The sequence below is a fragment of the Mirounga angustirostris genome, unplaced genomic scaffold, assembly GCF_029215605.1.
Source record: "Mirounga angustirostris isolate CCGP_5_RB_7025 unplaced genomic scaffold, mMirAng1.0.hap1 SCAF_4, whole genome shotgun sequence".
In the NCBI taxonomy this organism is placed as follows: Eukaryota; Metazoa; Chordata; class Mammalia; order Carnivora; family Phocidae; genus Mirounga; species Mirounga angustirostris.
Window position 1 is genome coordinate 19,478,681 of NW_026991712.1, and position 25,723 is coordinate 19,504,403.

Here is a 25,723-nt window from a genome sequence, read left to right on the forward strand (position 1 = left end):
ATTTGTACATTTTTGGTCTGTAGTGTTAGTACCAGCATGTGGGACTCCATGTTTTGGCCAAGGTCTCGGCTAAGAGGACAAAGACTGGAAAATACATGATTGTTTTTAATGTAAACAAACTTTGCAAACAGTTGCCAAGAGTTTCCCTTCTTATTGTCGTTTTTATAAAATAACTGCCCAGCCACTATGACAGTATAATTCAGGACTCAGTCAGGGAAAGATAAAGCACTCTAGATTGTTCAGGCAAAGAGAATTTAATCCAGGGACTTGTTTACATGGGTGATGGAAGGACTGAGAAGCCAATTAAAGATGAGGAGGCCAGTGATAAATTAGCAAAAGCAGGAAGTCACTCTCATCTTGAGGAGCATAGGGACAATGGAAAGGAATGGTGTGACTGGAGCCCAGAGCCTAGAACCTTCTGGTAGGATCTAGAAGCAGAGGGAGAGATTTCCAGTGGAAGCAGGAGCCTTGTAAGGGTTGTCACCACAACCAGAATTGCAGGGGAGCCAGGGATTGGGTGAGGGGAGAAATATCCTGACTTCTCCCCTGTTCGAACCCTCTATTCCTTCTTTAAGCCTCCCATTGGCTGAACCTTCCCAGGAGCAGGGGGACATGGGAGCCTGGAAAGGCAGTGATGCACAGCTAAAGGAGGGAGAAGCGCTGACTGGAAGCCAACTGCCTTGTCCAGTCCCAGTATCAGGCTCTGAGTATTCAGAGTCAGAGGCTCCCTTCCTGCCTGTAGTGGGTCACCCCGTAGCAGGGAAAGGGACAAATGGAGAGCCATTATGCAGTCTGAGAAGAGCTACAACAAATATGAAAGCACAGAATTGAGGCATCTGTGGGGAATCACAGGAGGCTCTCCAATAGAGTTGACCCTTGAAGCTAAGTCTTGGAGAGCAGGCATTAGCCACCCAAAGAAGGGCAGATGCAAGTACGTGTACAGAGAACTACAGATGAAAGCGAACTGGGCGTGCCTGGGGAATGCCAAGAGGTTTGGCAGGACTTTGGCTGCAGCAGGTTTGGGAGTGGTAGAATAAGAAGCCGGTCTTCTGGCTGGCCAAAGGAGTCTGGATACCGCCCTTTCCCCTCGTGTGCACAGAACCCCTCCAATACCATCTACCAATTTTTTTTTTTTTTTTTGTAACTTCACCCTCTTTTTCTCAAAGAGGAACTCCAAAGTGCTGAAGCCTCAGGCTCCTTAAAACATGGATCTGCCCCTGCTGGGTGCTGCAAAGCAATACAATTGGTAAAGTGGACTGAAAAATCCCGCAGAGCTCAACTCCACCAATAAACACTGAGCTAGTCCCACAGAAAAGCCAGAGGAAAACATGTCAAAGCATTAAGTAGGGCTGTCCAGTGGTCAAAGGAACCACTATGAGATCAAGATCAAGACAAGATACTTTGCACTTTAGGTTTTTCTATCAGTTTGAGACATGGTAATATTGGCAGGAGGTCCTTTGGTCTTTTGACCACACAAATCTAAATTAGACACGCTGATGTCTGGGCAGTGAGAGAGGGGAAGGAAGTGCAGCTGGGAGGAGGGAGGTGAAGGGGCAGCATGGGGGCTGTAAAGGAAGAAGGGAAAAGACAGGATGAGGAGGAGCGCCCTTCATCACTGCACACCAACCCCATGTAGGCGTCTGCAGGCTGTTCACACATGCAGGTACATGGCAAACACGAACAGGGATTACATTTGGCACCAGGAATCCCGGATTTTTGTCCACACAGTTTTGCAAACTGATACAATGATCTTTTTTTTTTTTTTTAAGATTTTATTTATTTATTTGAGAGAGAGAGAATGAGAGCGAGCATGAGAGGGGGAGGGTCAGAGGGAGAAGCAGACCCCCCGCCGAGCAGGGAGCCCGATGCGGGACTCGATCCCGGGACTCCAGGATCATGACCTGAGCCGAAGGCAGTCGCTTAACCAACTGAGCCACCCAGGCGCCCTGATACAATGATCTTATGGGCACATAATAAGAGTATCAGACCAAACGCCCATTGACCAGCTTCAGCTCCCAAGTTTTGACTGGTCCCCCTTCAATGCCATTGTATTATTTCCAGCATGGACCATTAGGAAAACTATTACTAATTCAAAGTTAACAGAAAAATGAGCCAATTTCTATGGCTTCAAAAATGAACATTTCAGATTTGGCATGAATATTCAACCAGTTGATGATATTTAAATTAGAGCTTGGTCTAGTTTTCATTCCTTGCAGAAATGAAAAGTGATATGATGCTCTCGACTCTTGGAAAAGAAGAGAGCTGTGTCAGGGCTTTGGGATGAGGCCAGTGTCTGCAGAGTTTAAAACAAAATGCAGGAGTGCCTGGGTGGCTCAGTCGTTAAGCATCTGCCTTCGGCTCAGGTCATGATCCCAGGGTCCTGGGATCGAGTCCCACATCGGGCTCCCTGCTCCGCAAGGAGCCTGCTTCTCCCTCTCCTGCTCCCCCTGCTTGTGTTCCCTCTCACTGTGTCTCTCTCTGTCAAATAAATAAATAAAATCTATTAAAAAAATTCATTAAGGCCAACAGCCCTTCATAATAATCATGAAGAATCCACTATTAAGATGAATACATCTTATATCTAGTTAAACCTAGAAACAATGAAAATGAAAAAAATTAATGAATATATCTTTTCTATGTATGTTTTTGCTCAGCTATACAAATGCATTTTGATATATTTATATATATTTATTTATATATATATTATTTATGTATAAAGTATTTATCACTTTAAAAGCCATGTTAAAAAAGTCACTGAAAATAGTTTACCATAGCTAATATAAACAGCTTTAGTTTTATCATCTAAATTATTACATGTTATATTTCCATTTTACTTGTTTATGTTCAAGGCCAGAAATTTAGAAAATGACTAAGTACATTCCTACAGTCAAAAGAAAGTGTTTCTCTGCCTCTCTCTATCAATATTTACATATAGATATAGTAAACACATACACACACAGGCATAATAAGCAGGAGGTCAGTTGATCTTTTGATCACAGATATCTAAATTAGACACACTAAAATTTGGGCACTGAAATGTCCGATGTATTTTCTATTTATGTATTTCCTACCCAGTTCAAAAATCCTTCCTATTTAAAAATCTCACCCTGTTTTCCTGGCTAAATTTACACAATAATGACTTGAAGAAAACACTGACATTGTCAAGTTGGCAGTAACTGGCTATTAACAGGATGTCTTAGGATTGATGTCCTATAGCCACACGGCAGACTTCTGTTTTTTTTCATGGCTCTAGCGTGAAGGACAAATGGCAGCCAAAAAAACTAGCCAAGTAGTAATCAACACCATAAATCACTTATGATTCACGAAATGACTATTGCACTTAAGGTATTATGGAAAATAAAAGGAAAATCGACATTAAGTTTGGTCTTTGGGGAATATGCAGCCTTCCTGGTGAGACAGGATTAACGGACGTGAAATCATTAAAGCAATTCAAGAAAGTATATTCTACCTGGGTGCTAAATGATCCGTTTCGCACACTAGTGAGGTGGCCATCTATTCATGGATCCAATTCTTGTTCAGGCTTCTTGGTGGGGCGGGGGGATGTAGAGATGAAAGGCACGGCCCCACTCAAGTAACTCACAGTCCAGTGGGAAGACAAACCAGTACACCAACCCCGACAGTACAATGAGAAACTGCTGGGGTGGACACTTGTGCTCTGGGAGAGTTTACTCAGTCTAGTTCAGCTGGAGTAGAGCACGGTAGAAACAACCAACACACGAGCCAAACAAACCACAGGGAGGAACGAGTGGTCTGGCAGAGGTGACTCTTGAGATGAGTTTTGAAGTTGGAGTATGAATGAGACAGAGGAAGAAAGAAGGTTCTCAGGAGTGGGAAGACCAGGTGAAAATCCATGAACGGGTACAAGAAAGGCACACAACGGGAATCGGCACTGAGGGCAATAGGAAAGGGAAACACACGTATGAAGAATGTGGTAAACTGAATGAGTGGTCTCACTTCCTCATCACTCTGAGAAAGACGGACACACCCATTCTCTTGCTTTGGGCCGTGTTCTTCCTTACCTCTTGGGGTTGGGTGTGGCCATGGCCATGTGGCCTGCTTTGACCAACGAGATGTTAGAGGCAATAACTCAAACAGAGGCTTGAAATAGGATTGGGTGGTTGGGTTGCCCTGTTTCGTCTCTGCCCCTGTCATGAGGATTACATACACTAGGAAACTATTAGCCCTCCCAGCCAGGGCCCCAGCAGAGCAGAACTGCCCCTGTTTGCCACAAATATGTGGTGAAAAAACTAATATTTATCATTGTATCCTACTGAGATGTTTGTGGTTCGTTATGTAGCAAAAGCTGACTAATACTGAGAGCACAGAGCAGTTCAGTTTGGCTAGAGCAAAACGTACATACTTGAAGTGAAGTGGAAAATAGGAACCGGGACCGTACAAAGATATCATGCTGAGATGGCATTAACCTTGAGCGGTATTTCCAGCATGATACCCGTTACCCCAGACAGAGACTGAAATCCAACGCAAGAATCTGATCAGATCTACTATACAGACCCTCCAATTAAGGGTTTCAAAATATTTTAAGCTACAGAAACAATTATATTAGCTTTCATGGCAAAAAAAAAAAGAAGACAAAATGGACTGTAGCCCTTGCTGACATCTTGACTCAACCTCATGGAAGACCCAGAGTCAGAAGCACCCAGCTAGACCACTCCTGAATCCCTGACCCAGAAAAACCACGATCATGTATGTTTTGTTGTTTTAAGTTGCTAAGTTTTAGGGTAACTTGTTATATAGTAATAAATCATTAACACATAGAGCTTCTCTCTGTAGCCATGTTGAATGTAAAGAGTCAGTTTGTAATAGAGGGGGAAAAAAGACCCTTACAAAATAAAAGATGATACAGTGAAGAAAAAGAAAAAGCATTCCTTTTCAATGCGTTCAGTTTACTATACATTATGAAAAAACAATACATCAGACCTTTAGAGAAAAGTCTTGTTCCAAAGCACATTCAAACTGGACTTTACAATATAGCTCTTGGGTGAGAGAAGAGAAAGCTACCTTCATTTCTCTGGAGTTCATCTCTCAGGAGATGGGAGGAAGGGGATGAGGAAAGAAACATACACGTCAGCAGATTTTTAACAGCAATGAACAGTCTATGCCTTGTGCAACCGAATATCAAAGATAATACAACATCACAGGGAAGACTTGTAAATATTTAAGCATCAAACAGCCAATTATTACAGGAGCCCTGCCAACCCTCTATCTTTAATCAAGTTGATCTGTCCCATAAAGATAACTTTTCCAGGAATAAACCAGGATAAAGAAGACATTAAGAAGTTTCACAGATGCTTAGCATCAAGGCATTCCTGGTTGGCAACTGCTACACTATTATTCTGCATTCGTGACCGAAGTTTTCAGCCAAATGTATCTTCGCTGCCAACAGCTCTTTTCAACCACAGAAATAGCGAATGCAAGAACCCTACTTCTCTCTCCCAGCTTCGAATTGTCCTGAGACCCAGTCTCCTCAGACTTGTTGATTCCCAGGTGAGGGGCATGAGCTGTAGGGACTCAGATTTAGCTTTCGGGTGTATGCAGCTCTTCTCAGCTCTGACTGCCATTTCTGTGTCTCTGAAGGGGGTTGTCACTGACTTCCAGCCACCAGAGTGTGGCTGACTCCTTTTCTACCTGTGTTTGCTTTGGGGGGGGTGGGTTGTGTTGCATCTTCTCATCCTTCTCACAACCCCCCTTTCTCATTTTCGGGAACAAAGTCCATCTTTTTCAAATTAACCACAGAACCTTAGGACTGATATAAGAATTGATCCTTAAATCTTGTCTTTCTTTACATTCACTCCTTAGAAATTTTGTTTTCTGTGGCAGGGAAACCTCAAGGGGAATAATTTTCCAACTTCAAAAAGTCGTTCAGGGATTATATCCTCAAAGAACAATAAAAAATTAATCCAGGCAACAAACAGAGTGGGGAAACTGCCCTTGCATCCAGCTCTTAAACAAAAACATGAAATTTTCTTGTGATTAAAGATGACATTCTAACACTGTTATTTTTTTAATCCTCAATGGTAATACTGCATCCCAAATATTTGATCCCACAGAGTAGGTATAAAGTACTAATGACATTTATAGAAACCAATGTGTTCCAATGGAGAAATCTTTAGAATGATACCTCCCAGTCATTTCCACTTAACATTCTCCAGTCACTAGCATGGGTAAAGACATCACCACTGCCGATGGGTGGGAGGAGATGTCTAGTCAGTAGTATAAGACCTCTCTGGAGAGAGCCCCAGTAGGAAAAAGAGATAAAATGGAAAACCAAGAGATCTGTTAATCAAGGAACAGGTGTCTGAAAAAGTAGAAGATAATTTACAGTTATTTGCATAATGCTGATGACATATTTGCTCTTATGATCTTCACTGTGAACACAATAGACACAAATACAGAAAGACATGTTATTGATAAAGCTCAGCTAACTTGTAGCTGTTGCATTCTCAGTAATTATTTAATATAAATACATTTTGACTTCATTATGCTTCCAGTGTAGTCATGCTGAGAATATGCATATTGGAATAAACAGTTTAACGAGAAATTACTTTAGTTTTACTTCTTTACATTACACTAGATGGCAGTCTAGTTTTTTTTAATTATGTGTGAAGGCAGGTTATATGTATTGTCTATGAATTTCATTTTGAATAGTAAAAGAGATGTAAATTATTTGTTGAAAAGGAGACAATATGTTGACTACTATTGAGAATCATAGCTTTAGAGTTTCAAGCCCTTTCGCACCTCATTTCTTTGCACATGTTATTGCTGTCTCTGCCTAGAATGCTCTCCTCTGACTCTCTTATTGATATGCCAAAGTCCTAAGCTTTCAGGTCTCAGCTGAAACATCACTGACGTGCCAGAGTAAGTCAGAGCCCTCTCTTCTACATTTGCATAGCATCATGGATTTTTTTCATGACACAACTAATGTAACTAAATGAAACTATTCATGTAGTTTTTGTTAGTCTGTTTAATATCTGTGTCCGTGCTAGGGACAGGAAAGGTAGGAAATGTATGCCCTGTTTACTACTATGTCATTGACACCCAACAGTATGCGTGATGTGTAGTAGATGCTCAGTAAGTGCTGGTTAGGTGAGTGAATGAAGATACAGACAGATTAAGATGTACGATTAAGCAGCCAAGATCACACAGCTAGTAAGTGGCCAAGCTCAGATCCTGACTTATATGTGACTGATGCCCCAAACGACATCCCGTCCTGCTACTCAGGTAAGCGGCATCACAAGTAGTGAAGTGAAATCGGTTTCTCTTCTAAAATATCACAAGTAAAACAAGACTGAATTGCCTTGTTCTAGGTTTCTATTTCTCCTAGGGTTAGATGTTACACTAATTCTAGAGGTGTACCCCAGGTTGCCAGATCCATGGCCAGCTTCCCTCCAGGTAATTCCCCTACTTGGACTCTTCTATAGCCTGGGCACCTGCTAAAATACTAGAAAAACTTTGAAGTGTCAAAATGTATAATCATGGAAAATATTTTTATCACATTCATATTTATCCAACAAATCACCTCAAAGTTGGTCATTTGCCAGGTCAAGGATGTCCCAAGGCTCTCCAAAAACAGAACACAGTGTGCAGGGAGCTTACAAATAGTACAACTATGACCCACTGTGCCATTCTGGTCAGTTCAGCTGTTGACTTGTTTGTGTGAACTGAGCCGTGAATTGTGGTTAGTAGAAGCCATAACGAAACGGGGGTCCACCAGACCCTGCATGGTTCTGGCCTCTCCCATGGGAGTCCCTCACTACACCATGAATTCCAAGGTGGCAACAGGACAGAGTGGAGCAAGCACAGATATTCTGGAATCATGCAGATGTGGACTTGAATTCTGGTCCCCTATGGTCCAGCGGGGTGACCTTGGACAACTGACAAACTAGCTGAGCCTCAGTTTCCTAACTTAAAAATGGAGCTAGGGTAATCTGGGTGGCTCAGTAGGTTGAGCATCTGACTTTTGGTTTCAGCTCAGGTTATGATCTTGGGGTCCTGGGATGGAGCCCCACATCGGGCTCTGCACTCATCGGGGAGTCTGCTTGAGATTCTCTCTCCCTCTGCCCCTCCCCCTGTGCTCATGCACGCTCTCTCTCTTTCTCAAATAAATAAAATAAATAAATAATAAAATCTTTTTTTAAAAAATGGAGCTAATACTGACCTCGCAAGATTTTTATGAGCGTTAATAATGTGCCAAGCAACTAATAGGAGCTTAACAACACTAGTCGCTTAATAAATGCTGGAACCCTTCTTTTCAAAGCCCACAGTGATGTCTTCCTCTAAATTCTGACAGCATTTACTTTCTACACAACTCATTTCACATTTACTCTCCCAACTTGCACATTCAGTAATGTTTCGCATTCCTTCCTTATCCAAACCATGCCTTCTATTTTATCCAAATGAGGGAGTGTGCATATAGGACTGAACACAATATTGGCAGATACATTTAGTGCCTAATAAGTGAAAGCCATAAATAAATAGTATTATCTCACACACTGTCAACTCAAAAGCCTTACATGAACCCTGCATTCAATAAATATTTACTGATTTATTGTCCAAGATAAATTAGCTATAAATTCCAGCTTTATGGATGTACAATCTGAACATGAAAATCTTCAGTTGGATGGCTCCCGTGATCCAGTGTTTTTTGGAGAATGATGGAAACTGAAGGAGTTACATAAAGACTGAAATCAGGAAACTGTCCCAGTTCTTTTCAAGCAAATAAAGGAACTCAATTTGGCCAACTATAGACCAGCCAACTTATTTTTGACTGGGTTAATATATGGTTTAAGACACCAGTGAACATTTCAATAAATGGAATAAGAAAATAGGAGATTAGTCACCCAGGAACGATTACACAAAGATCAGAATTAGAAATGGAGCTGTCTTCTGGGGTCTAGTTAGAATCACACAAGGTTGTGACTCTAGGAGAGTGTGTTCAAGTCAGAAAAGTCAGGACTCAGTTGTTTCAGGTCAGGGAAGAAAAGAGAAACTTTAGAGCTTTTGTGAACTTTGGAAGCCAGGATATAGAGTCATTTCTGAAGACAGTGCAGTATTTAATGGGGACAGGCAAGGAAAAACAGCTTTTCTTTGCTGTATGTGAGCCATGGAGTATAAGTGACAAGAAGAAAAAGCAGGTGAGAAATTGGGCTACAGAACATCTTGCTTATGCTACGCAGATGGAACCTCTTTACTCCTGGGTGCTAATAATCAGACAAGTCCAAGTTGGAGTTCAAGCCTTAGATGAATAATGTGAGCTGCAGGAGTCCTTCAAATCCTTAACTTCTAAGGATTCTGTATATATTGCGATCCATGTGAGAACACAGCTAAACGACGATTCCCCACAAACTTATAGAAAATACTTTGTTTAAGTTAAAGGAGACAAAGGACTAATGAAAAGGAGGTAGCTAATCAGATGGAGGCAAAATACAGTCTTCTGTTGGGTGATAAGGAAAGTCGAGAACAGTCTCTATTTCACACTGCTGATATGGGGGGGAGTATTTGTAATTCCTTTTCTGTTCTCCAAAAATGCATATTTTTTGCTAGTTCAATGATAATGACTGGGTTAATCAACAGTGCATTTTGAACTGAGGTCAGAAAATACAAGGTTGCCCCTCAGCCCTTTTAATGGAGGAAAACAGGAAACCATAGTAAGGATCAGTAGTATTTCTTTTTGCCTCAGTCATACAAGTTTGCATGCATACACATGGACTTGCATACTACATCGTGATGCAAAATGTATTTCTTACTGTACATCCTCTGTAAAAGAGTTCAAAAAATTTGAAAAATTAGGGGCGGCTGGCTGGCTCAGTCAGTGGAGCACGCAACCCTCGATCTCAGGGTTGAGTTCAAGCCCTCTGGGGCAGAGAGCTTACTGTAAAAATTTTTGAAAAATTATAATAGGGAAACCAGATGGAGCACTTCCTATGAAAAATTCGCCAAGTCAATGGAGTGGTGAATTTCTTTTAGGAAGACTCATGTGAGACACATAGAAAACCCCAAGAAAGTGAGGTTCACTTAAATGCTAGGCCAGAGTACTCAACACCATATTTCTTTTTGCCTTGCTTTTGTAGTTTAGCATTTGTCTAAATACACTCTTGAGTAATAATACTTATTTTTACTTACTACAATATAGTGTCCTTTCAAAGTTATATTATATAGAGAGCATCGTGATAATCATATTTTATATAGCAACAACAACCCCACAACCTCTGGTTTTTATTTCTAGTCCTAACATTGGCTGATTTCAAGACTCTTTGGGCCTCATTATCTTCATATGCTCTCTTTTACACAAAATGAGGGTGAGGAGAAAAGATGGCTGAAGTGTCTTCAGTTTTAAAATGCTATTGTTTGACTTAGTGGAAACGTAGATATTTCTCTCTCTCAATACTTCCTGGGTATTTGGACCACAAGATCAAACAAACAAACAAAAAATCATTGTCTTCCTTGCAGCATCAAATGCCAACTGCAACAGGATTGAAATACTTTGCTAGGAATGAAAAGTCCCTTGAGCCTTGACCTATAAACCCTGACCTTAAATGCAAAACCATGACCATCCATTGGCGATCATCTAAAAATCACTTTCCCTCATGTTCAGAGGACATGTCTCACTTTCTGTCACACTGTCACTCTCCGTGTATTTGCAGGACAGGATTTTGCTTTGTCTACTACACTCTTTAGGGATACATGTGTATCGACATATGTAGGTCAGAAAATTATATCATGGAAATTCATATTTCAAAGGCAGTCTGGGCCATTGTTTGAGAATTCCTGGAAGATTTTCCTATGGTCGAAGCATTCAATTCCTCTTGAGGAGCAGGGAAGACTCAGTCTGGCAAGAACAAGAATAGGACTTCCAAAAAAAACAAACACAACTTGTGACTTGCTGAGAGTGACTCAGGCACTGGCCCTGTGCCCCCCACGTCACAGGTGATCCATCACCAACACCGTCAGAGGATGCCCAGCTGCCAGATCTTCTGAGTGCTGTGAGGGAGACATGCCTTTCTCTACATCAGCTGATTTCATGTCCTGGCACGGGAAAAACCTTCAGAAAGGAAAACCAGGACTGGGTTGCTAAGAGAGCAACAACTACTGAGGGAGGACCTATCATGTGCAATGCGGTTCAGAACGGATGCTGCTCTTGGCAATCGAGCTGTTCACCTCCCCCTGATGAGTGCTAAAATGCATGGGAAAGACAGTGCATCAGGGGCCCTGGGGATGGAGCCACTGTGTGGTCTGGGGCAATCAATGAAAATGTCATTCCTGAAACAGAAGTGCAGCTGAGCCTTGCACTAAGAGTAAGAACACACCTAAGATAGGGAAAGCAAAGGACATTTCCAAAGCGGGGAACAAGGCATATGAAAGCACAGAGGCAGAAAGCCCTGTTGGCACAGATCAAGAATGAACATGAAGTACTAACTTTGGAATCTGCATGTCACATCTCCAATGTGATAAAAGGAACATATCCTACCCGGCTCACAAAAGTAACAGGATTCACATGGCAAATAGGTAACAGCTTTTCCCCAGATCTACATTCTAGAACATGGTGTCTTAGAAAATACTTTTAATCAGTTGTCTTATTTCCCATCACTTTCTTTGTAGTTCATATGTAACCCTAATTTCCCACATCTCTTTAATCTAGAGGGGGAGATCTAGGTCAATTATAGAACTGAATGAAATTCAATCAAAATCTTATTATTGTATTATACAACACTGCTAAGACCTGTAGGGGAAAACAGAAAAGGCTAAGTGGGATTTCTGTTTTCAAGAAACTTTGGTAGAAAAGACAAAACATTGGCCCGTGAAACTAATAAATAAAATGCTGCCTTATATTATAGGAAGATGAACCACAACCAGTATTTTCACTTGAAGTTTATAGCTGGCATGGTCTACATAGGCATATGTAAATCATTTGTCGATAGGACCCATGACTCACCTGAGGGCTGCCACCAACTGTTGCCCACTGTGGGCACTGCATAAAAAAAGCATCTGACCTCGGAAGTGAGCTCTCAGCTTACCATGACATATGTGTGATGCCACATCTGTCCAGAGGAGGGCATCATTTTCTAATTCTTCCACGTGGAAAGGGCACCTGTTCTTAATTCCTCCATCTAGAGGGGACACCTTTCTCTCATTAGCTCAAAAGCCTCTGAGAGGTGAGTTGGGGGTCCTGATCCTCCTTTTTCATACGAGTAGATATGGCTCTTGATGAAATACTTTGTAGATTACTCAACTTACTCACTGGGGAATCTTGGGGAAAAATAAGTAAGCTGGAGAAGAGATGGGGTGGTGGTAATGAACATTCATTATTTTGGACATCATCATTGTATAAGCACCACTGTTTACACCAGGCTTCACTGCACACACCTCAGTGTTGTTCCAATGGAAGAGGTGGCTCAGCTTACCTCGTTCTCCAGGGGCCCCTGGCATGCCTGCGTTTCCTGGGAAGCCTGGGGTCCCTGGGGGTCCTTGTTCACCAGGGTTTCCGGGTGACCCTGGTCTGCCAGGCTCCCCAGGAGGCCCCTGGACGGTCCGGACTGATGAGGACTGGCTGGGAATCTGGTTGAGGATGGCCGTGTACCTGGCCATGTGACCTGAGACACAAAGGGCAGAGACATCCTTCAGTGAACTGTCACACGCAGAAAGGGAAGACCAGCGGTATTATCGGTCAAGGCTCTGAACCATTCCATTCGACAACCACAAGAGGAAAAGCACACTCTCTGAAATATGTTGATTTCCAACTTAAAAATGATGACATTTTACTTTGGATGATATTAACAGCTGGACCGTATTCAAGGTGCATCTCAAGTGTTTGGAATTCCACAGCTCACATCAGCACCTCAGTAAACATCATGGGCAGAAGTCGTAAATTTGGTTTTTGCCCCCAACATTTATCTGACCCCTAAACCCTCACCCAGCTGCCCTTTTTCTCTAGCAACACCCCTCTTCCCAACTTACTTGTCTTTTTTCCAACCCACAAAGCCTGCTCCACCCTCTTGCTCACAAACCCCCAGACAAGTGTTTTGTTTCAATCTGACTCTTCGTTGCCAAGCCTTTTTGCAGGAACCTTTACTTGGGTCCCAGCTGCAGATACTCCCACTAGCTTTATTTATTTTGTTTTAAATCTGGCTCTCCCTCCTATAATCCCTTAACTCAGTTATGCCTGGAAGAACATATTTTAATAATCAGAAGTATACATTGGTAAAGTGCTTGATATCATAACACCTCGGTTTTCTGGCGACATCAGAAGATAAGATTTTCCCACATTAGTGAATTTTCTAGATGAAAACCTATCCCTTTTCTAACATACAGATCTAAATAAAGAATAGTAACCATTCTAGAGGGATTATTTCTAAAATATATTCAATGCCTTCTTAAGCATAGGACCATGACCGCAACTGATGACTCGGAGGCCATCTGTAGGCATGTCCACGATTGTCCGAGTGGGGTCGACATTTCCACATCTGCTTTTCCAGGTTCTTCCTTTAGCATGTCTCTGGCTATCATCACTTTGGTCTCACACAGTTTCCCACGTCACCTTTCCTAGAGTAATTCTTCTGATCAGCTCTGGACTAAAATCTGGATAACTGAGCATGTGAGGAATTATATGCTAACTGATGAATCAAGTTCTGAGGAGAAACCTAAGCAATGGAATAAGGAGCCCAGAGGAACCTGAAGTAGCACGTGGGAAGGTGGCTGAGGTGCCAGCAACAGCCCCTGGGCGGGTTGGGTCTTGCTCATAAAGTTGTGTGCAATCTTTTCTATTTCTTCTCTCCCAGCTGCATCCACAGACAGGGCCTCCCTATTCTACAGGCTTCTTTCAGCTTCCTTGCATCACTCCCTGCTGGCTTCCATTTCCTCGAAGTCATTCACAAGAATCTGAGAATTCCCAAAGGGGAAAGATGCAATTTTGAACTCTCAATTTTTAGGGCATGTCTTAAATGATCATATATTTATGTAAGATTTTTATTCTATAGTGGAATATGACAGCAACTTTTGTGAAATCTCCCACATACTGTGGTCAGTGAGTCCTACCTGGATTTAACCCCTAGGCTTCCTTAAAATAATTCCTTGCTCATTTACACTGTATACTTGAAATGAGAAACCTACAAAATAATCCAAGGTACAGGTTAGCTTTAGACGTATTCAATGTTCAATTTAGCTTTTATAATTTATTGTTCAATGTTCAATTTAGCTTTTATAATGTTCAATTTAACTTTTATAATTTATTGTGTTTTTAAAGATCTTGCTTTGGCAATAAACTTAAAAGAGTTTCATTTAAAACTGGTCAATTCTCTCAGATACACACATTTAATTTGGGCAATATAATATAAATGAAATAAAGTTAAAATATAGGGAGCATTACTGTTATGTCTGAAGATGACAGCTTTGTACATGGTTTGCACAATCAATGTCTTAATGAAAACTCTCCCAAGCTGATGTGCACCTTCACCTGATGCCTTCCCAAAGATGAGATCTGGGTTTATCTACTACAGATGGGATTTAGGAACCAGCCATTATGCCTTCTTGGACACTTATGGGACTCCCAGACATTCCTGGGTTAAAAAAATGTAACCTTCCAAAGCTAAGACAGCCACTCAGGTAATGAAGGCGGAGTGGCGTGCTACCAGAGTAGGAGACTTGACTACAGAGCTAGGCCAGGGATGGCTGGGTTTGACTATTTCATCTCCATCTGGCCTTAGATCTTTCTGGAATTGAGCAAATTACTGGCAAAGGGCCCATACCAGTAACCCTCTGGTTAGATTACTGAGACAAAATGTCAGTGGGCCTGGGGGAAACGCAAAATGGGTGGGCACGCAAGTGAATGAACACAAACAAGTAACTGGAATACCATGTTGCTGGAAAGTTCAAGTTTAAAATGAAGACATGGGACACTACATCTGAAAGTAATGATGTACAATGTATTAGCTAATTGAATTTAAATTTACAAAAAAGAAGAATGAAGCCAAGGGCCTTGGGCTAACCAAAAGAAAAGGATAAAAAAAAGCAGGTATTGATTTAAATCTAGTGAGTTGATAGAAATCAACACTATGGATCATCTTTTTGTAAGCAGCTTCTGATTCCTTAGTCTGACAACTTTCAAGTGCTGAGTACTTGAGAAAAAAAAAATCTATCCATTTGAAGACAAGGAAAGAATAAAAGATCTGATCTGGGCAGCTAAGTTATATCTATGTGGGCCAAAGGAAGGCTCTTGGACAGATGCCACAGAGGCAGCTGGTGTCTGTGACATGGATACAGGACTCGAGGGTGATCTGTAATGACCTCTTACTGGGGATAGTTATGACTATCTGTAAAGCTTACCTATCTGCACCAAGACAAAGTTTTCGCGGTGTTTTCCCGAGTCACTAACTTCTGGGCAAGGCAGATCCCCACTGGGACAAGGAACAGAGAACGACATTGGAACCGTAATGCACTTACTCTGGATGAGCTGTTCGCACACCTGACGTGCCACTGCCCGTACCATGGCTTGAGACTGCAGGTCCCCCTGCGTGAGAAGAAAGCATCCTCTGAGTCTCGGCCACAAGCCCAGCCCCGTGGCCGGACTTCCAGCATGCAGATCTGACTCAACCCCCTGCTCCCACCTCGTTGGCTCCCACACCAGATAGGATTGGCCTCCATGGTGCAGAGAAGGAGGAAGTAATTTGACATTCATGGTGCAACGTTCCTGGGAACCTTCATTAAATGACAAATCAAGTATTTCTGGTCCCAGATTCTAAAAGAATTTCATAGTTTTGACACAAACCCATATACTTTGAATACCTCATTTATGGCTCTTTAGAGCTTATAAACGATAACATTTTCTCAGGCAGTGGCTTATTTCATATTAGCACCAACTCCAAGGAAAAATGTTAAACCCATTTGATAAATGAACAGAGTTAAACATGTTGCCCAAGGGTTCACAGAGGTGACTGGATGAGCCCAAAATCACAGTTGTTTCTACTACAGGCGACAGCGCAATTATATGAGCAGCTGCATAATTTCTCAAAAGAGAGAGAAGGTCCTGGAAATAAACTGATTTAAGTTCCTCAGCCAGTTCCTTGACTCTGTGTCTGCCATTGGCTGCCAATGTCCGCCCATCAGAGAAAACACAAGTCCCTTTCTATTACTTGGCATTTGCATAGAGTTTTTATTTTTCTGAAGACTTTTTATGTCCATTACATAATTCTGTCATCAGATCCACTTTGGAGTTAGCGGAGTTTGGTTCTCTCCATTTTATCCTTAAAGAAAGGGGCCCGAGGTCATCCAGCTGAATGGTAGCAGAGAGGCAACTAGAAACCAGCTCTCCTGACTTCTAGCCCACGGGGTGTTTTTCCACCTGACAACATGCCCACAGTCCAGTGGGTTGAGGAGAGGGAGGAGAGAGGGAACGGAATAAGAGCGATGAACAGTCATGGCAGTAACAGTCACGATAGTCGATGGTCATCCAGTCTCAGCCTTATGCAATGAAAGGTGTACAGCAAGCTGTGCCTGGTGAACAGAGCCAGAGGATACTCACCCTTTCTCCGCGCTCTCCCTTGGCTCCAGGGATACCCTGTAAAAAATTTAAATTGTCAAGTTCCTTGTAACACTGCCTTCAGCTGGCCATAATGAGAGTGCATCTTTTCTTATTCTATTACGATGGTTTTCCTCGCTCTAGCGATTCTGCAGCAAAAATCGATACACAACAGGAATAAACAAACAGCAAACAGAAGTAACTCTTTTAAACATTTTACTCCCCCAGCCTTTTAATACATAGACAGTATTTTTTCACATGAAATTGAGATCCTGCAGCAATACTGCTTTGTGACGTCATATCACCGAATCGGTCATTTACATCTTTCCACCCTAAGCACCGCTCCGTGAATTGTACTCTACTGATGCTTCATGATTTATTTTACAAGCCTCTGCTGAATAGCTAAATTGCTTCCATTTTTAAAAGACTATCTCTCGAAGGAAGTAAACGATCTTCCATCCTAAGGGTTCAGGTAAGAGATGAGATTTGTGGATTCCCATAACTCTGCTTTCTGTCTGCATCACAGCACACAGTTCTTCTCCCCGATTCTCCCTGATAACAGGAACCCATATTAACGCGAATTCTCAGCTGAATTATTACTTTGTTGTGTGGCTTAGCTACTCTTTGAGCCGTAAGAAACTGTATTATTACCGTAAAAATTTTTACTGAAAAGATAATGGAGATTTCAAGTGTTTCTGTAATGAAATTATACTAATAAGCAAAATGTGTGTCTTCAGAGCATTTCATCTTTTTGTTTCAACTCTGAAGCAATGTAATAGATCCACTGAACAACATTTTTATGTCTCTACCAAAAGGATAGCAAATAGCCTTTACAGATGGAATTCACCCACATTGTCAGACGGTTCCCCGTTGTTACAATAAACTCAACAAGTCCCAACCAAATATCTTCTCCAGAATCTCTATTCCATTAACAGTTACCTCAATTCAAAATTCTGGTTTCACACTATTGGTGTGCAGGTAAATTGGCTTTCTGGAAAAATAAGATGCCCGGACTTGCAGAGTTTGCTGCTACTAGAGGCATAAATCTATCTACCATGGTTGATTTCAAGCTACAAATGTGCTGTCACTGAAGATAGAGTTGAGAAAGGAAGAGAAGAAGGTACAGGCAGCTTGAGTCCACCACTGGTTGTCTTTTCTCCTCCCTTCCCTTGCATCTCATGTGTCTATTCAACACACACACATTTTCTTGCATTGCAATCTCTCATAGCCTTCTGTTCCATGACCCAGGTGCTACCCTCACTGTCTTACACCAGGGCATTTGAAACTTCCTTCTAATGGACTTCCCTAACTAAAGACCCCCCCCCCCCGCTTCTAGTTCATCCCCCACATAACCACGGGTCCTTCCTCAGACACTACCAGCATACAACTTAGAGGGCTCAGTGACTACTGAGTGACAACAGCTCTTCCTCTATTCAGAACCACTCAGCAATTCTTAGACCCATGTGACAAAGTTGCTTCTTCAATTCCAAGTCTTTTGTTATCTAGTTCCAACCTCCCTAACTTCTACTCCTCAAAATTACACTTTTGCATCCCCACAGACCTGATCTACTCAGGGTACGAAGACATTTGAAATGGGAGAAAAAAATATTAAAGTATTTATAAACATAAATCTTATAAATTAGATATCAACAGGAGCAATATTCTAATGCAGTACTTAGTTCCAATATCAGTTATATGACACTGCATTTTTTTTTTTTAAGATTTTTTATTTATTTATTTGACAGAGAGAGAGGCAGCGAGAGAGGGAACACAAGCAAGGGGAGTGTGAAAGGGAGAAGCAGGCTTCCCGCGGAGCAGGGAGCCCGATGCGGGGCTCGATCCCAGGACCCCGGGATCATGACCTGAGCCGAAGGCAGATGCTTAACGACTGAGCCACCCAGGCGCCCCTGCATTTTTTATTATTGTCCAATGTACTTAGTTACAAGTCAACTCGTGGATTTCTCTTCTCTCTGTGTAGATGGTAAGATCTCTAAAACTGGAAACCATACCTTATGTTACTTTCTATTTCTAAAACCACCTAGCCTGTGTCCCGTATAACAGAGTGACTCAGACATTCAACTAAGTCCAATATTAAATTGAAATAGTCATTATAAATCTAGGATTGCTGTCTACTTCCTCAGACCTTGAGCTTCCTTTTGTTCTGTCAATAAAGTGAGAAGAAAAATATTAGCTGACTTCAACTAGAAGAATAAATCCACCTTTTAGTGTACCATAAGATAATTTTTCAAGACTACAAATGAGATCAATAATCAACAACACCCAAGAGAACGTTATTGAAAAATATACACAAACTCATACACAGAATAGTACAACTTTAGTGCTGGGTATATAGGTGTTCACTCTAAATTCTTTGAATTTTGCTTGAAATTTTTCATACTAATATTTTGGGGAAAAACAGATGAGATAGGATCTGTAAGCCACTTAAACTCTCTGAGCTTCTTTGTAAGATCAGGCCATTAAGTTAAATGGTCTCCGGGGTTCCTTACAAGGATAATGTGTTAGCATCTCATAATGTCGTCATTATTTGGAACAGGGTAACACATGGAACAGAATTTATGAAAAATACAAAGCTGGACTTGCCAGGGGAGAATCACCAACTCTACAAAGAAAGCATATCCTCTCTACAACCACTCTCAGCGTGTAAGTTCCATAGTCAGTCTGTGTCTAGCTCACAAACTCCTGTTCCCCAGTTCCCGGGACGGTGCTTGGGCCAGAGCAAGTGCTCAAAGATACGTGAACCGAATGAATGAGTGAATGAATGAATGAATGAATGGCTGAATTTTACTGCAAGTAAAAAGAGTTGATTCTGTAAAAAGTATCCAAGAGTTGATTCCGTTAAAAAGTATCCAAGAGTTGATTCTGTTAAAAAGTATCCAATCTCCTTTATAAAAACTGTTTGCAAAAGTAAGATTTACAAGGCATTCTTGCCTCGCAATTCTTTTGAGATACAGATGTACTGGTGTCATCCTCCTCATGTCTTAGGCTCCACAAGTGGCCAAATCCCTAAAAATGCAGTAATGTCCCCTTGTAGGTCTAAGTGGACAAAAGAGCTACTTACGTTATCATGAAATCAACCTTTAGTGGAGCCAGCTTTTCAAGCATTGGATGCAAAACAAAACCCAAAAATCAGCAAACAAAAATAAGTAAATATTCTACATTATTAATATATTCAGAAGCTATTGGTAAATCCAAGCAGTTTAACACTGAAGTGCTTTTACCATGTTCCAAGCATTGTTCTTAGTGTATTAACCCATTTAACTCGGTCACAGCCTTATCAGATTAATTCATTATTTAATTCTTATTATTTAAAGACTCCCATAAAATAATCGAATTCATTCTTTCTAACAACCCTAGGAGATGTTATTTCCACTTTATACATAAGAAAAGTGATTCACAAAGAGGTTAAATAACTCGCCCCTGATCACACAGTGAGAAAATGGGAACTCTGGGACCGGAACCCAATCAGCTGGGCTCCAGAGCCCGTGATCTCCCCAACAAAGTGTGCTTCTAGCAAAGTGAATGAGAAACTATTCAACAATTCTGCCAGCCAATATCTTCAACTCCGTTTCCTGGCTAAACAATAATAAAAAAGCAATCATGAGTCCCTCCAATCTAACCCTAGCAACTCAGAACTCAGTGTTAACCTGAGTCATTTCTTAAAAGCAACTGGTCTCAAATATTTTTATTTCTGAACCAATACACTATTTGACATCTCCATTGCTAGCTATCATTTGTTAATTGGCTTCCTTGAAACTTAGAAAAAGAAATTAGAGCGTGAACCCAAGTGATCAGGAAAAACACACAGCCTCAGCCCCTTCTGGTACATAAGAATGGATGTGTTTAATCCGACCTGAAATTCCTCAAACTCGGCCTCACGATGCTGGTTATTAAGTAGCTACAGGACACAGCTAGGCAGTCTCAGTGAAAGATCCATTTAGTAGAATATCTGTACAGCAAGAAGTTATTTTTTATTCCAACATCTCTGACATCTTTCCTTTGATTTTTGCAAAGTAAAACAAAAACAAAATAAAAATTCCTGAGCAAAGGAAGGTCCATAACTCCACCAAAGTATGCTTTGAGGGAAAACACATATTCCCTGTCAATGTAGGCAAGAAAAATGGCACATTTTCCTATAATTTTGGGAACCCTTGAAATGTAAAGAAAAGAAACTACAGTAGCTACATTCATAGATTCACAGAATTTTAATGCTGAGGGAAGAGGAATGATCTCATCGTGGTCCAAGTCCCACATATTAAAGATACCTGTTAACATAAATCAAAACATCCTAGCTTGGCTCTAAAGGTCTCCCATGTTAGACCATGGAGAAATAATCTTCTAAGAATAATCTTCTAGTACTCCCCTGCACATCAGCCTAACTGGAATGCAAACATAACTTCATTCTTTCTTTCTTTTAACAAAGACCTATAAGAGCCCTCTATGAAAAGAGCTGGAATCTAGGAACAAAAACTTATGAGTACAAGTATGATGACATTTCTGCCCTTGAGGAATGGATCGTTTCAGTGGAGGGCTGGATGTGGTCTCAGCCTGAGGAGGTGAGGGGCGCCTCACACATGAAGTGCACAGTTTTAAAGAGAGACTAGCCAGAATCTCACCAGCTGGAGAAAGGAGGAGAAAACAGCTCAGACAAATGGAAGGATGTCCCGAAGGCTAAACAAGTGTGAAACGGTATGGCGTGTGTTGGCGGGGCTCTACATAATTTTAGGTGACTCAACTCCAAACGAAGAGATGGTAGGAGGTCAGCTGGAAGGTAAAGGAAGGGACCATCATGAAGGGCCATGTATACTTGGTTGAATATTTGGGACCCATCCCCTGGTTATAGGGATCCAGTGAGGAGATTCAAGCCAGGGAATGACACATCAAAGATATACAGGAAGGATCACTCAGCAGCTGGGGAATGGACAAGACCAGGGCGAGAGCATGGGGGCCACTTAGCGCTTCCTGTGATAAACTCTGAGAAACGAAGAGGGGTCAGAATAAAACTGTGACAGTGGCCATGAAGTAAGAAAAAGAGTTGAAAAATACTAAAATGTATAAAAGATGGGGTGCCTTGTGTTTGCTTTATGTCTTACTGCAATCCCCATCAATGCCATCTTCCTGTCTTTGTGGGCGGAAATCACACCCACATTTCAAGATCTAAGTGAAATGCTGCCTCGTTCAGGTGCTATTCTCCCCATCCCATCAACTCAGGTGGTATCCCCCTCTCTGACTCTCTGTCTCTCAATGGGGCTTTCATGGCAACTTCGTTGTCTTTTCCTTAAGGCATTTCTCCCTTTCTGCCTTTTATTATCCCTACTTATAGAAAAAACATTATTCTCTCTAGATTTGCCATGGATGTGGAAAAATATCTTGGTCACCTTTTGTACCCCTAGGAACCCCTTTCCCCCATGTATCTGGTCCATATTGGCTACCCAGTACATCGTTTTAAATGAATGAATCGGGAAACTGACGTCCTGAGGGTCTAGATAAGTTGCTGGAGGGATGTGGCTGCACAGCTAGGTAAGGTCACGGCAGGGCCACATCTAGAACGCAGGCATCCTGACTTTTTTTTTTTTTTTAAGATTTTATTTATTTATTTGAGAGAGAGAGAATGAAAGAGAGCACATGAGAGGGGGGAGGGTCAGAGGGAGAAGCAGACTCCCCACAGAGCAGGGAGCCCGATGCGGGACTCGATCCCGGGACTCCAGGATCATGACCTGAGCCGAAGGCAGTCGCCCAACCAACTGAGCCACCCAGGCGCCCAGGCATCCTGACTTCTAACGCGGTGCTCTTTAAATGCTGGAGTGGACCCATCTACCCGTATTGCATGGCCGCTTCTGACATGTGCTTCATCACCACCTGCTGCGCTGCAGGCGAGGCCCTGCCTGTCAGCCTAGACTTAAACCCCAGGTAGGAATTAGGACGGCAGCAGGGGCACCAACACACGCTGCGCGCTGGGCAGAGCACAGGAAAGCGCACGTTCCCGGCACCGCCCTAGGAGACACGTTGCTATCTTCAGTGGGGCAGTCTGTCTTTCTTGGTCTCTTTCCCTCCTGCCTTCCTAGACAGACATCCATGGGAAATGAGTCAAGGCCCTAACACCAGGATGCCGAGCCTGCCTTACTGGTCACGCCAGACTGGCGGCCAGCGGGCCTCTGGCTGCTCACGTCCCAGAGCGCTCGGAAGTCTGGGCTGGACAGTTTGGAGAACAGATGGCTTTTGAGAGGCTCCCCAAAGCCTACGACGGGGGCAACCCCACAACCCCACCCAGTGCCTATATACTACATGGCTCCTGTCTCTGATTAAAATGCCAGTGCCACGGGGCCCCTCATGCCACCAGCAAGGGGCCCTTTCCCATTGATTTACAATAATTGAAGATAATACTATTAACAAGGGCTTTATTTCTGGGACAAAGTTTATTGGCATTTCGGTGTGCCCCATATTTAGAGTCTATTCGAGAGCTACAACCCGCCAGGTGGATGAGCAGGGTGGGCCTTTCCCGTTGATTTACAATAATTGAAGATAATACTATTAACAAGGGCTTTATTTCTGGGACAAAGTTTATTGGCATTTCGGTGTGCCCCATATTTAGAGTCTATTCGAGAGCTACAACCCGCCAGGTGGATGAGCAGGGTGGGGTTCTACTTACCTAATGTGTTCTGCACCCCTCGTGCACCCCATTTTCTCCCCCTAGGACCTCCCAGCCAGCTCTTCTTTCCCATTCCGTTCCTCGCGGCTCAGGATCAACCCAGCTTGGGGTAAGGGAAATTAGTTCTAGGAGGTGTCGGCAACAAGAGTACAAGGAATGAAAAGGGCGGCTCAGGTACACATACATTAGATCATATTAAAGCAGCTTTTGTTTTTTCTCATTTCACTTCAGGAGGCCTCAGAACTTTTGATGTCCTAAAATCTCTCATGGCTTTCTGAGAAACAGGTTGTGTATGCATGGTCTCTGACACTGCCTTAACCAGCCCCCTCCCTACCCCACCCCCACTGCTCTTGGAACCCTGCTGAAATATTCTGGAACTCTTGCTCCCAGGAGCACATTTTGGGAAGTTGACCGAAGCCTGGTAGCAGAGATGATGTTTTCAAATCACTTTTCTGGTGAGAAATAGCCTTGGGCCAAATGCATAGAGAAGTTTGCAGTAAAAGAATGGTAGAGTGTGTGTGTGTGTGTGTGTGTGTGTGCGTGTGCACGTGCGTGTTTGCATATGATCACATGTGTGAGTGTAGAGTACATTTCCATGTGCATGACCATTCTCAGTAATATCATTGTGCATTTAAAAAAAAGACGTGTGAAGATAAAGCAATAGAATCTTTTTCTGTGACCCATTATTAGCTGGATTTAAAAAGAGGAGATATAAAACTATTTTGAACAAGGCCATTGTTTTTGGAATGAGTATACTGCTTTGTAAAGTGACTGCTGAGGACAGCATTCATTTGGGTGTGCAAATAGGGACATGCTAGCTAAAATCTGGAGGCATTTTTTATGTTCCTATCTTGGGAAAGGACTCTGAGATGAAATTTTATTGAAATGAGTTTTGAGAATAAAAAGTAATATGGCTCTCTGGGTGGCGAGAGGGAGAGAGGGGTCTTTCCAAATGAGAACCAATCTTTCTGTTATGTTTTATTCATTGTGATAGGCAGAAAAAGCACGCCCCCCCAGAGTGTCCATGCCCTCATCCCCAGAACCTGTGAGTATATTACCTTATGTGGCAAAAGGGACTTTGCAAATGTGACTTAGTCAAGCATCTCGAGGTTATCTAGGGACACTATCGAGGATTACCCAGTGGCCCAGATACAATCATATAGGTCCTTAAAGCAAATAACCTTTCTGGACTGGGCTCAGAGGGAAATGTGATTATTGTAGAATGGTCAGAGAGATAAAACCTTGCTGGCTTTGAAGATGGAAGTGGGCCATGAGCCACGGAATGTGGGAAGTCTTTGGATGCTAGAGAAGACAAGGAAATAGATGCTCTCCTAGAAGCTCCAGAAAGGAAATGCCAAACCTTGATTTTAACCCAGTGAGACTGTGTCAGACTTCTGACCTGCAGAACTGTAAGTTAAGACGTTTGTGTAGTTTTGAGCCACTGAGACTGTAGGAATGTGTTATGGCAGCCATAGAAATTTCACTCATTAACCTCTCCTACCCTCACGCTTCAGATTGCACTCTTCCACAAATTCTTCACCTGTTTGCAGTCATACATACACTTACACATCTCAGTTACTTTAGTGTGTGGATACAGGCTCAGTATATCACAGGTAATGTCAGAATGCTGACTAATACCTACACCTAGAAGAAACAACTTGAAAGTAACAGAAGACGGGCGCCTGGGTGGCTCAGTTGGTTAAGCAACTGCCTTCGGCTCAGGTCATGATCCTGGAGTCCCGGGATCGAGTCCCGCATCGGGCTCCCTGCTCGGCAGGGAGCCTGCTTCTCCCTCTGACCCTCCCCCCTCTCATGTGCTCTCTCTCTCTCTCATTCTCTCTGTCTCAAATAAATAAATAAAATCTTTAAAAAAAAAAAAAAGAAAGTAACAGAAGACAACAGATGTTGTCTTTGGAGGCCATTTAATGCAACCACCTTAACTTACAGATGAAGAAGCCAACCCAGATGTGCTCATTTCTTTCTCCCCCATCCTATCTCTACCCCTCCCATTGATCACACTTGAACACCCAAAGAGATGAGAAGCACAAAAATGGGAGATAATTAGTTTCATTCACCGGCTTTCACTTAAATTTATTTGCTTACGTGTGAGTGTGTGTTTGATGGGAAATCCTGTCTTTCTTGTAGAACTTAGAAAGAAAAATCTATTCCCATCCTTACTCATCCTTGAATTTCTCAATTTTGTATTTTTTTTTTTTTTTTTACCCAGGAGACAGGCCTAATTAACACATAGCTTTTATGCCCAATCCCTGTAAAGATGACATTGGATTTACTTAGACGAATACAGAATAACAAACAATGGAAATATAATATGTAAACAGAATCATAGCTGATTATTCCCTATTGGGGTCATTTGTCTCTAGCCATGATATATGTACAGCCTGACCTCAATCTTTCCTCCAGGAGTTTCTCTGGTTTCCTTTATGGATGCCACAGAGTCTAGTAAGGAATAAACATTTTTGTTCAACAGAGATGCTGGTAAATTTAAA

At 42.1% G+C, this 25,723-nt stretch overlaps 1 protein-coding gene across 5 annotated transcripts in view; it reads right to left on the reverse strand.

The window, feature by feature from the left end:
* The window catches only part of COL14A1 (collagen type XIV alpha 1 chain), a 214,226-nt gene that overhangs the window by 10,094 nt on the left and 178,409 nt on the right, over positions 1-25,723 (reverse strand). For all 5 annotated transcript variants that reach the window (XM_054512474.2, XM_045895977.3, XM_045895976.3 and 2 more), the window contains 3 exons: positions 16,553-16,588; positions 15,475-15,541; positions 12,441-12,629 (listed from right to left, as the gene is read on the reverse strand). In XM_054512474.2, coding sequence (XP_054368449.1) covers positions 12,441-12,629; positions 15,475-15,541; positions 16,553-16,588 — 292 coding nt within the window. The remainder of the gene's footprint in view (positions 1-12,440; positions 12,630-15,474; positions 15,542-16,552; positions 16,589-25,723) is intronic.